This window comes from Callospermophilus lateralis, chromosome 12, assembly GCF_048772815.1.
Source record: "Callospermophilus lateralis isolate mCalLat2 chromosome 12, mCalLat2.hap1, whole genome shotgun sequence".
Lineage (NCBI taxonomy): Eukaryota > Metazoa > Chordata > Mammalia > Rodentia > Sciuridae > Callospermophilus > Callospermophilus lateralis.
In genome coordinates this window covers 67,352,312-67,365,891 of record NC_135316.1, presented here as the reverse complement: position 1 = coordinate 67,365,891, position 13,580 = coordinate 67,352,312, and the positions used below count along the sequence as shown (strand labels likewise).

The 13,580-nt window shown below is 36.8% G+C and overlaps 1 protein-coding gene across 7 annotated transcripts in view; it reads left to right on the top strand.

The window, feature by feature from the left end:
• Epsti1 (epithelial stromal interaction 1) overlaps positions 1-12,615 on the top strand; it is a 132,045-nt gene extending 119,430 nt beyond the window's left edge. For 6 of the 7 annotated variants that reach the window (XM_076871900.1, XM_076871899.1, XM_076871901.1 and 3 more), the window contains 3 exons: positions 5,499-5,598; positions 7,142-7,212; positions 12,527-12,602. In XM_076871900.1, the coding sequence (XP_076728015.1) occupies positions 5,499-5,598; positions 7,142-7,195 (154 nt within the window). In that variant the 3' untranslated portion in view covers positions 7,196-7,212; positions 12,527-12,602. Of the gene's footprint in view, positions 1-5,498; positions 5,599-7,141; positions 7,213-12,526 lie in introns of all 7 variants that reach the window. The other variant, XM_076871897.1, reaches the window with a different exon arrangement.
• The last annotated feature ends 965 nt before the right edge of the window (positions 12,616-13,580 follow it).

The following is a 13,580-nucleotide window of genomic DNA, read 5'->3' as shown; positions in this document are numbered from 1 at the left end:
CATGTGTACATACGTACATGACACACAACATCCCATTTGCCTGGGTAGATGGCCTTATAAACACATTAGGTTACTTTTTTCCCCATTTATTTATTTATTTATTTATTTACATTAGGTTACTTTTAATTTGCCTTCCATGAACAGAACATCATAATAATCCTTTGCAATGATGCTGTATCATTTCTAGGCTACTTCAGAATAAGTAGTACCTGAGTACTAAAGCTTGTCAAAGCTATTTTATATGGAGTCATACATTAGGGGGAAAACGCCTCAAGATAGAACCAGTAAGTGATTTTTAGAAGTATAAGTACTCTCTGTTATTTGTAATACCTGGTAAAAGCACTTGAGAGTACCCAGTAAAATCATGTGCATGGTGTGACAGTGCTAATGGCCACCATGTTGTCTGTCATTGCTGTGCTAGGATTTTCCCCGGAGGCGCTTAGGCTATTTGAATTCACTGGGGGGTGCTTGTGTGTGTTAGGGGAAGAATTTAACGTAAAGGCTTTCATGATTTAAGGTAGCAAATTCTTCTTTTGAAAGTAATAGCTTTTCTTATATATTTAACCTTTCTGCTACCACTAAGGTGTATTTTTGAGTTGTGGTGATTTCATTTTATAAATAAGAGACCATAAAATATATCCAGCAAAACTCCCTGTTCTGATGGTGCCACTATGATGGGTAGGACTCTCATGTTCTCCTCTCTGTATCTTGTACCTCCTGGTCTAATTTCTTGACCATGCACATTGACTTTTTGATCTGACAGTTTTTCACTCATGGAGCTATTCTGTTTGACTAAGCCACAATTATTTTTGCTACCTACTTATATAGGAAAATAATTTTACATCCAAATAGTACTTAAGTAAAAGTTTCAAAAGTGAAATATTGCACTAGCTAAGTGCAATATGGATATGCGGCCTCCATAATCCAATCAAAATAGTTTTAAAATGTCAAATGTGAATTTATGTGTTTCTCTGGTCTTAAGGAAACCTTAAAACTTTGAGATATTGGCTGTTTGTTGAGTAAGCTGATGCGGGGAGGAGATCCTTATGGTTATCTGTTTATTATAAAATAGGCCATAAATTTAGTCCTTTTTATTGGTTTTGCTCATTTACTGTTTACAAGAACTTCTGTTAAAAAATGGTATTATGTTTATATAACACTGATTTGCTAGTACTTGCCAATTATTTCTCTGGATTTCTGAGGAATGATTAGATTGGGAAGCTTTAAGCATTTTAAAAATAGTGATGTGTCACTTTAACAGGCCCCATTGCTAAAACAAACAAACAAACAAACAAAAAACCTTATCTTTCATAGCACCCAATAAAAGACAAGTTATTTGACTAGAGGTGGAAAGGATTACATTTTTGTTATAGAATCTTGGCCTTCATTCTGTAGATTTAATTTCCACACCACTGAATACCTAAATATTGGTGGGGCTGTTTATTTTTGATACCTTATTTTCTCTTTTATTGGTTCTAATGAAAATAAATCAAAATTTATTCCATGAGGAAGTTTCTCTGGGTAATAAACTCAGAAATCAGTTTTGAAATATTAAACACAAAGTTTTATGTTCTTAATCAATTTTTGAAAAGAGCTTACTTTTGGATTGTCCCTAGAGTTTGTAGAGAGCTTCCCTATGGTATCATAAGAGAAGACTCAATACTCAATATCCTCTTAATGAACAAATAACATACCAAAAGCTATATAGAATGTGTGTAGGGGACCTAGATTAGTGTTCTCCAAGGGCATAATTTTGAGTTGGAAAGGCAACATGCTTTCTCCTATTTAGAAGTTCACATAGCATAAAACTTCATCCTGAGTTTTATAACAGAAAGTTGGTGGGATTCCTCATGAGCTCTTCAATGAATCCTATAATGAGCTTGAACTTGCCCCTCCCCTTGAACCTGACCCAGTATAACTATTTGAGCAAGAGAAGACAGGGAGGGACACCAGAGAGAACAGATGGGGCCAGGATTTGGGGGGAAGTGGTGGTCAAAGCCTTGAAAGGATCTGGGCCACAATTGAATGCTAGAGTGAACCAAATTGATTTATTGAAATTTGAACCATCTCTTAATAATATCCATATTAACCCTCAGAAGAAAACCTAGAGGGCAAGTTTGGCAACAATCACATATATTAATATTATAATACACATGTTAATAAATGTAATCTAAAGCTAACAAACTAGATAACAAAAATATAAAGTGGAACTTCCCCTCATTTGTATTCTTTAGTTTTGTTTTTGCAACACTGGGGATTGAACCCAGGGATGCTCTACCAAGTGAGCTATAGCTCCAGCCCTTTTTATTTTGAGACAGTCACTAAGTTGCCCAGGCTGGCCTCAAACTTGCAGTCCTTCTGCTTCAGCCTCCAGAGTTGCAGGAATTATAGGATGTGCCTTGAAGCCTGGCTCCTATTTGTATTTTTTCCCACATTTTAAAAAATTGGTGTATTGTAGTTGTAAATAATGAGGGATTTGTTGTTATATACTTGTACAATATTGTTTGGCCAATATCACTCCCTAACACTGCTTCTCTCCTTCCTCCCCACCCTACTTGTAATTTTTTATTTTTTGTACCTGGGATTCAACCCAGGGGTGCTTAAGCACTGAGCCACATCCTCAGCCCTTTTTTAATATTTTATTTAGAGACAAGGGTCTCACTTAGTTCCTTAGGGATTCACTAAAGTAGCTGAGGCTGGCTTTGAACTCCTGATTCTCCTGCCTCAGCCTCTTGAGCCATTGGGATTACAGGTGTGCACCCTGTTTGTATTCTTGATAGGAGTTTGAGAGAAAAAAAAATCTCTTTACCACCCACCATCTCTGGTTGACCTATTCTTCAGTGGACAGTCCAATTAAGGACACTCCTAAGCATTAAAGAGAGCTCAACCACCAGGACCCTCTTAGTTACTTATGCTCAGGAGTGAACGTAGTACCTTCCTTCCTGATGAGGCAGTGAGAATGGCGGACAGTGAGCTGTGTTTCATGTTGTCCTTTCTAGTAGTGGGGTTTTCACAGTGCAGCTGTTTTCACAGAAACAGACATGTGCCAAGAAAATTCATTTATTCAATAAGTACATTATCAGGGCTCACTTTGCCAAGGCTTTGTTCAAGTTCAAGAATGGGGTAAGCCGGGGACAGAGGCATATTTCTGTAATCCCAGCAGCTCGGGAGCCTGAGGCAGGAGGATAGCGAGTTCAAAGCCAGCCTCAGCAAAAGTGGGGCACCTTAAAGTAACTCAGTGAGACTCTGTCTCTAAATAAATTACAAAATAGGAGTAGGGATGTGGCTCAGTGGTCAAGTGCCCCTGAGTTAAATTCCCAGTAACCCCTGCCCCCCCCCCCCAAAAAAAATGGGGTAAATAAGGCAGAAAAGATATTACACCACCTGGACACTGCAATCTGGAAGAGAGAAACAGAAGTCAGCAATTAAACTGCAGGATTATTTTAGAAGGTGAAAAATAAGTACTGTGAGGACTATATCACAGGGTGATGTTAAGGGAGCCATCAGAGGTGATAGACTGAAGAAGGTCTCATTGAAGAGCTGGCCTCCAAGTACAAGGGACAGTCAGAGACACACAGATTCAGGCAGAAACATGTACTTGTATGGTGCCTTTTGATCAAGAGAGGAGCAATTGTAAGGCTCTAACATGGGAATGGACTTTGAATCCCAAATGGTTGGATTATTGTATTGAGGTAGAAAAAGTAGGCAGGAGTAAGGCAATACAAGATGGCCTAAGGGGCCAATGGGAAGTCATGGAAGGGTTAAAGTAGAAGCAAGCCTTATAACTTAGGGAGGTGGTTGTGTGGAGAGTGCATTCCAGAGGATGAGAGTGGGGCAGTATCCAGGAGAGGTGATGTAGATTAGAACCAGAATGGAGTCCATGGAAAGAAGCAAGTGAATTCAGTCCTGAGTCCTGCAGTGAACCAGGCCGACCAGGGTTTGGCACTTGGGTAGATTTCATGGCAGGAGGGGAAAAGCTGTATCACAGCTGAGATGGAACCTCTGCATGACAGGGTTGTACAGAAACAGCAACTCAATCACTCAGAGGTCAAAATGAGTCAAAACACCGTTGGCATCTTGGCTAGCACTGAGCAAGCATGGAGACAAACAACCTTTAGCTTTTGACTTTGCCACCCAACCATTATTTTTCTCAAAATGCCCAAATCTCCCACAGTAAAGGACTTGCAGACACTCACTATGACCAGTCCTTATGACTGGAAAGGAGTCTACCATGTCTGCTTCCCATCTTCTTTACATATACATATGCTTGTAGTGCACTAGGTTCTGTTTCTGCTCCCCAGAAGCTTCTAATCTTATTTGCACAGTTCCTAAGTCATCCATTGCTATTTCTCTAGCTTCCAAGACCCTAACCGTACTCAGCCATGCATAGGCTGATGATGATGATGTATTTTTTAAGTTTAAAAATTATAATATAAAACAGAAAAGTCCATAAAAATACACAATGATGATTGTAGAGTGAACCCCCACATATCCAGTTTCAGAAATAGAATACAGTCCTCTCTCCGTATCTATGGGTTTTACATCCATGGATTCAACCAGATATGTGTTGAAAATATTTGGAAAAAACATTGTGCCTCTACTGAATATCTACAGACCATTTTTTCTTGTCATTCTCTGAAACATACAGCATAACAACCCTTGACATAGATCTCATATTAAGTATTGTATAAAAATCAGAGATGATAAAATGTATGGAAGGATGTGCATCAGATATATGTAAATAACTATGTCATTTTACATAAGGGTCTTGGGCAGGAGTGGATTCGGGTGTCCCTGGGAATCCTGGACCTAGTCTCCTGTGGATTTTGAGGGATGACTCTATGAACATCTCTGTACAGGCAGCCTTTATCTTGGCCTTGATGATAATAATTTTCTTATTCAGGATTTAATTTCTGAAACTGGCCATTTCAAGTATGACAAAATATCAGATAAAGATATACCCATTCCTTTTTTCTAAAGCTTGAGCTTCTCTCTCCTCTGATATTTCCCTTTTCCTATACTTTCTTCCCATATTTTCCCTACTTTTCACTTGTGGAGGTTCTTTAGCAAGACTGGCAATGGGGTACACATCTGTGGAGCAACATGAGTACTCTGGAGAGCCATTTTTTTTATTCTTTTGCTTTGCCTCATGCTGAAACTTCCATTTTCCCTTAGCCTCTGGGTTTCGTAACCCTGAGGACTGCAGTTGCTTGAATAGCCAAGGCTGTTGATAAACTAGTGCAAGATGGGTGAATAAAATTCTCAAGTTTAAGTATCCGTGCCCCCTTTGGTTTGAGCCAAGACTGGCACCAGCTCCAGTAAAGGACTGTTACCAGCATGCTATGTGGTGACTGTGAAAAGTGGTTTCTGTAGATTTCTGCTAAGCTAAAGGGAGCAAGCAATCCCCACAGTCAGTTCATACAGCACATTAGGTTCTCAGAAATCTCTTAGCCCTGCAGCAAGCTTTCTACTTACACACATTTTTCATTGTTTTAAAGGGTAAATAATGCTTTTCTGGACCGACTCCAAGGCAAAAGTCAACCAGGTGGCCTCGGGCAGTCTGGAGGCTATTGGAATACGAATTGCGGCAACAGCTGGGTTAGTATTTTCTTTCCTCTTAAAAAAAATCATCTTTCCAAGTTGAAGGATAAAAACAATGAGAATTTAAAAAATATGTGTGGCCCTCTCCCCAGATATTATTTTTTTGGTGTGCTGTTCAGCTGTGTGTTGGGTAGTCAGCCAGGGTGATTACTGTAAATTCCACAATAGCTTCTGGTGAGAGGAAGAGGGAGATGGAGAGAGTGTCCTGATTTTAGCTCTGACCAATCACAATAAAAAAATGACACCTGCCCTTTGTTCTCAGCTTGATTGCCTGGACTATAAGGCTTTTTATCACCCCTTGCTCAGACCCACTACAAAAACAAATGAACATTTTTTTTCCCTGAGAAGATCTTAAGTGAAATATGGTTATAAAAATAGTAAGCACTTTTCTCTAGTAATATATTCTTTTCAGTGAAACTAGCACATCAAAGAAACTAGTATTTAATTTTTCACCACAAAATGGTTTTTTAAAAAACCCTACAGCAAAAGGCACTCTTTGAAAATGGAATGCCCTTACATATTTCCGTCACGGAAACCTTGCAATTGTATTGTAATATGTGTTTAATGTATTTTTTGTGCACAATATATTATTGAACTAGCATCAAACTCTGACATGTATCTGATTGTGAAGATTGTATTGTGCATAGAATCAGAACTAACTACAGTAAGTTTTACAGATTGATTAAAGCCCAAATGCACAGGTACGTACTAAAAATACATATAGATATATGCATATAAATATGCATGTATTTATAAAGAGATGCACACGCACAAGAGAGATATCAGATAGGCATTTTTAAACTATTAAAATTCAACAAAATAATCAAGCATTAATGGAAGCTACAGATTACTCTTTAATAAGTTTTTGTATCATTTTTGAGAAATCAGTCTATTAGAAATCTTCTATGCATGTTTCCTGGGAAGGCATCTAGACATTAAAACTGATAGATGAATTTTATAAGGGTACATACTAAGATAATTGAACATAAGGAAAATTTGCAGAGAATGCATTTTCGATGTCTGTTTTATCCATAATGTATGTTTATTTGCTTTGCTGTGGCATTCAGAATAAGGACAACATGGAAGAGAGAGAGAGAAAATAATCAAAACATAGTGTCTTTGTGCTGTTTAATATGATATACACAATATTGACTTTTTCATGAGAATATGTGAGTAGGAGTCTTATGGAAAGTGGGGCATTGTGAATTGAAGGCTTTATCCTAGTTCATATAACTTGGTTGTGAAATGTGATGGAAATTCAGATTTTGGTCAGAACTTGATTTGTCACTTCTTCACTATTTAACAACATGGATTTATACCTGGGTTTGAGGAGATGATGATGAAGACTGTAAATGCATACACTATGGGAGTCAGCTAAGGAAATGAGAATTTGGATACCTGGCTTAATGGTGACTATTAGTAGGCCTTAGAGAGTGAGCTACAAATCTCTACTAGACTCCATAACAGATGACATAGTATTGCCATTTTCTCATGATGTAATGGTGAGGATGATTGCGTGGGTTTATTTTTTATCAAAAAGTATGACAGGCATATCCAAGTCCAAAGTGGTTGTTGGCTCTTCCCATACTTGTAAGAAGCAGTGACAGAAAGGTAAGAACTTCCTCATGCTCCTACCTCTACCTCCTCTTACCCACAGATGGCTGGACTTCCATGCTTGCTTTTCCTTATGGGCCAGGTTCTATCACTTCAACCTGTGAAGACACTTTGTTCTAATCATGCTCTCTCTCCTCTCCTGAATCACCAGATGCTTCATCTCAAATAGAAAATTCCATCAACATAAAATATAAATGAATATAAATTCTGTTGATACCCCACTTTCCTCTCACTTCACCCCTGTTTCTTTGTTCCTCTTTAGAGCACAACTGCAAGAAGTGTGACCATCCTTGCACCTCTAGTTTCTTTTATCCTTTTTTTTTCTTATACTTACTCAAATCAGGGTTTAGACTCTACCATTCTTAAAAGAATAAATAAATAAATAAATGCTCTTTTTTTTATGGTCACTGGCAACATCACTTTGCAAAATCCAATGGTCATTTTTCAGTCTTTGTCTTTGACTATCAGCATCATTTGTCATGGTGAATCATTCTCTTCCTTTATTTGACTTCTGGGACATCTCCTGGGTTTCCACATGTCTCAGTGGTCATTTCTTTCCATCCTGCTTTGCTGAATCCTCTGCACCTGCCTGTCCTCTTTGACACTGAACTGCCCCAGGGATCCATGTTTTAAGCTTTGTTTTATTAATACCTTCATGCATTCTAATGAAATTAAATACTTTCTTCATGTTTATTATTCCCAAATTTCTGATTGTGTTCTTCTTACAGACTCCATACTTGCCCATCTATGTGGGGACAAGTGCATGGAGTACTGCATACAAGGCATACTTAAGGGCGTCTGAGTGGCAGGCCACTCCCCTCGCGCTAGGTGCATGAGCCGCAAACTGCTTACCCCATAGGCACAGCCTTGGAAGCAAGGCCGCATGTTGTGGTCCCTGTGCTTGTCCACGACCCCTTCATTCCTTGATTGGTCGCTGCAAGGACAGTTAGCAAGACATTGTATTGATGGCAGTCTGTAATCTGCTTTGCTACTGCTTGAGTATATATCCATGGTAACTGCACAATAAAATCAGACCTGCTTCCTGCTTAGTCTCAGGAGGTCCTGATTAGTGACTCTGTAGCCACACTTTCCTCTCTCCTGTTCTGTGGACCTCCTCGCTGGAGGAGAGAGAGCCCACACACATCTAGTTGTTCACTTAGCATCTCTAATTAGAAGTGTAACGGACTTTCCAACCTTAACATACCTAAAATTTAACTTTTGATTTCTCCCATCCTAGTGCTCTACCGCAGTTTTCCCTGATTCCATCATGGTACAACCTATTTCTCACATCACTTACAGCAGATCCATCAGTAAATACTCTCAAGTCTTCCTTCCAAACAGATCCAATCCAACAGCATCTCACCTCCTTCACTGCTATCATCTTGCTTCTGCCCTCTATCACTGCTCATTCAGGTCTTGGTAGTAGTCTCCTAGGTCATTTTCTTGCTTCCACATTTACCCATCTGGAATCTGTTCTTAGTAGGAGAGAATCTGACTCCTGTCACTTCTCTGTTTAAAACCCTACATGAGTCTCATAATTTCCAAGTCACTTGGAGTAAAAGCCAAAGTCCTGAGGGTGGCTTCCCAAGGTGCTGCACGATGTGGACCTCATCTCCCCTCTGGCTGTCTCCTACTTCTGCTTTCCCTTTTCATCTTAGCTAGCTTTCTTGCACTTCTTGGAATGGTTTCGACACTGGCTGTCCTCACCTACAAGCAGGGCCCTTGTATCTGCTGCTCCTTTTGTACTCTTCTTCAGAATATCCAAGTGGTTTGTTCCCTTTTAAGTACTTTCTTAATCCCATCATCTCAGTGGGGTTATCTTGGCTCTCCTATTTTAAGACTGCCACCTGTGCCTTCTCCTGGCTCCTGCAATCCCCCTTTCCATGACTCCACTTTCTTTTCCCATAGTGCTCTTCAACATCTAACATATTTTCTAGCACAACTTATTTGTATGTTTTATTGGCTACTAATTCTTAGTTTTTCCACATGGTAATGTATATTCTTAAGGATGGGTTCCTTTAATTGTTTTGTTTAACAGTGTATCCCAAGCATAAAGCAATAATTGGAAATTCATGTATACACAAGAAACAAGTAGTTGTGACTGAACATCACAAACAGAACAAAGAGATTTAGTCAAATGATTTGATAAACTAAAATGATTTGATTCTTGAATTTAAAACAGCTATGCATAAAACATTTGATGAAATAAAAATTTGATCTGGAATAATGAGGAAAAACCCAACAGACAGTTAAAGATACAACTAAAACTTTTAAAAGAATAAAATAGAGCTTCTGGAAATAAATGACATAATATTTGAAATTAAGAAACTCAATGAATTTATCATAATAAAAAAAGTAAGAAATACTATTTCTTATTTATTACTTGTTAAAAAAAACCTTCAAAAGATAAATAATTTACTCTGTTTGCAAAGCCATAGGGCAACAGTTACTTTATACATTATTGCTAGAAATGAAAAGTGATGTATACATTTTCGAGATCCATTTGTTAATGTATTCCCATAAAATAAAAACCAGACTTAGACATGTTACAGTTTTATTAAACTTTCACATTTTATTCACATTTTATTAAACTTTTCAAGGGATGACTACTTCAAGTGTCTGTAAAGTTTTTCTGAAAAATGAAAAAGAAGGACATATTTTCTAAAATGGTTAGATGAATATAACTTTGAAATAAAATCAACAACTATACAGAAAATAAAAAAGATTCACTCATAAACATAGATTTAAAAGAAAACATGAAATTTTGATGAAGTCAATAGCAAATATTTTGAAAGGCATAATATATCCTGATAAAATTGGATTAATCCCAGAAACACAAACTTGGCTTATCATGAACAAAACATAAAAAACTACTAAGATAAGTTGCCTAGTACATTATAGGAGAACCTCCATATGATCATCTCAATAGATACAGGGAAATAACTTGAAAATTTTAAAACTCATGTGTACTAAAAAATAAAAACTTCTAATAATCTATAAATAGAAAGGAAATTTATCTAAAATGGGATCATAACTCTATAATAAAAATATATCAAAAACATTTAAATCAGATTTAAAGATTGAAAAGAAAAAAGTATTTATTATATCACAGATGATACAATTATCTGCATCAAAAATCCAAGAAAAGTTATAATTAGATTATTAGAATAAGTAGGGACTTGGCAATGTTGATGGATATAGGATCAATATATAAAAACTAACTTCATTTATGTACATTGGAAATAAACAAGAAACCTAATAAAAAGGTCCAACCAAAGATATCAGGAACTTTTAAAAAAGTATATACAAGTTTTGAAGATACTGGGGAGTAAATACATGGAGAACTATACCTTGTTAACAGATAAGACTGAGCTCCTAAGTAATATATTGATTTAATTAAATTGTAATCGAAGCAAAGAATCAGGAATAGCTAACTCACTTCTAAAGATAAAGAAATAAATATAGGATATTAACTACATAGTTAATATGTATGTTACCAACAGATACACTGTTTCTGGGATTTTGATTTATGTTTGAGAGGCAAAACACCTCCCTGAGAGAAAATAGATTTTTCAACATGTGCTGTTGAACACACCTTAAATTAGGTGCTTTCCTGATAACCATTCATGAAAACTCCAGGTAGATTAAAACTTACAAATAGAGAGGAAGAATTTTTTTAAATTTTAGAAGAAAAAAGAAACTACTTATGAAATGGAGCTAGGAGTCAGGCATGGTGGTGCATACCTGTAATCCCAGTGGCTCCAGAGGCTGAGGCAGGAGAACTGCAAGTTCAAGGCTAGCCTCAGCAACTTATCAAGGCCCTAAGTAATTTAACATGACACTGTCTCAAAATAAAAAATAAGAAAGGGCCTCTGGAGATGTAGCTCAGTGATTAAGCGCCCGATACAAAAAATAAATAAGTATTCAAACTAATAAAATGGAGCTAGGGAAGGATTTCAACAAAGCAATTTTTGTGTTGAAATTAACTTTCCAGATCTCCGTATTCAGGGATGCATTGTGATTTAAAATTCTTGGATCAGTATAAACTCAAAGTATAAACCAAAAAGAAATGATAAAAATATCTACATTTAAATTTAAAACATATGCTCATCAAAGGACACCATGCAAAAGTCAGAAGAGAAGCCACATAGTATATTTTTATTCAGGATCTATTTTATACAGAGCAAGTGGATACAGATTGATATTTAGAGTATATTGCCTGTGTGTCATTTATCTAGAAGTTGATCCATGAAGACTGGGCTTCTCTCCTACCCAAGGAATGTGGGAGGAGAGCTATGTTCCAAACCACAGATGGGGCTTGGAGAAAACATTGAAACCAGTAGAAAGCCAAAGATAGAGATGAAAAGGAGAAAGACATAAAATATACAACTACGATGAAAACCCCGGAAGTTGTTTTTAATAGTATCTTGTAGACACTTAAGCAGCAGGACCCCAATAAGAATATGTTGTGTAGACAAACTGGACTGGTTTTCATTTTTTAAATTGTTTTAAAGTTAAATTCCAGTCTTCTCATATTGCTTAATATATACATTTAGTTTTCAATAATTTTAAAATTGATTTTATATTTTAATAAATGCATTTTGGTTTTTCAAGAGTCCCCCATTAGGTTTCTTTAGGGTGGGGCACTTGATCACTTTAAATGTTTTCTCTGGTTAATAGTAGGGATGCTGTGGAAACTCTAAATCCTATGTCTCCAAGGACAGTTAAACATTTGCCATGACCTATGAGGTCACCTGAGATTAGTTTCCCAAAGTGTTAGAAAACTAACAGCAATTGTCTGTATTCTAAGTGGCCTAGTGCTGTGGAAGTCTTGATGGAGATTTCCTTGACCCCTTGCACACAGTGGGGGTGGGGACTTACTAGTTTAACTCCCTACCTCCCAGTCCCTTTGGAAGTCATCTTCCTGCTGCATAGAGCAGTATACCTCCTCTTGATACATTTTCATTTAAATTGCTCCATATTGGGTTCCTTCTGTCCTTGCTGTAACCTTGGAGGAGGGTGACAACATTTGTGAACTCTATTATTTGGGGCCTGTGTTAGCCCCTCTCTAAGAACACAACCAACAAGCTGTCCTTGGATAAGCTGTTCCATTCTTGACAAAGACTGTTGTAAGCTAAATACAGTGTGACTTGAAAATTAAACCATTTCACTGGTACTTTTCATCATTAAAATCTGGTCTTTCTTACCTGATGCAGTAAATGTATTCTTTGAAGGAATTTTATTTTGGACTACAAAGGTTTTGAATTGTATTTTGCTCCTTTTGGTAATTTTTGTTTTCTTTTCCTTCCAGGATATATGAGAAATACTTATTTCCATCTGGCTCTCTGTCAACTGACCTTGAAAAACCCCCACTACTTCTTCATGTAGTTTTGCTCAGCCTCACTATTTTTTACCTTAACTTCAACTGCCGATGTACTCAACAGAGTGGTTAGGGATGGCCGATTTCTCCAGTCATTAGTTATGCATGTTTGCAGGAGCTGATTACTGAACTCATATTTTTATCTCTACTGCCAGCAAAATGTTACTTTATTTTTCTAATTGGTTTTGCCTCTTATTAGAAGAATAATTAGAGCAATGTTAGTAAGACAGAAAAAGAGGGAATCACTTTTTTCGTGTTAGCAAGAGCTATGGGTGCTTCAGGCTTGTGTCTCTGTAACTGACTAATTCTTAATAAATTACAGGTTTGGGGAGGCTTTGGGGTCTTTTAAGATCTTAATCAATTCAGTTTCTTAATCTAGAATACCAGTATGAACGAAGGAAACAATTTTTTTATATTCTTTTAACAAATTTATAAATAAAGCTCTACTTCTATATCAGTAGATTGTTTTTATTTTTTATGACAAGCTCTTGGCTTTTTCTCTTTTGAGACAGTATCATCATTCCTTTTTAGAGTTCATAAGATCAAATATATTAATGTAATCACTATTTGTGCCTTGCTTTGTTCCATATTTATTTAAACAATGGTTCCCCCTTATTTTCAGAGTGGGACAATTTATTTTGTAAATGGTCATGTTTCATTAAAGTCAACTAACAACAAATATAGACATCATAGTGTTTTGAAGGTATGTTGGAAACTTGTTTTGTCTTTGTTCTATGCAACCTATTTCCTGTTGCTAATTCAGTGGGCTTTCCTATTCAATTTCTGTGACCTTGAGCCTGTTCATAGATCCTAGAGTAAAAGAGTATTGATTTTTCCATGCTATGTAATCTGAGCCCCATCCTGCCACCCCCCCATGATTTATAAGCAAAGCATTGCATATATTCTCAGAATAAAGGTTGGAGGAGCAAGTCTTTATTTTTATTTATTTTTAAATTTATTGCAGTAATTGTTGTGTTGAAATTAA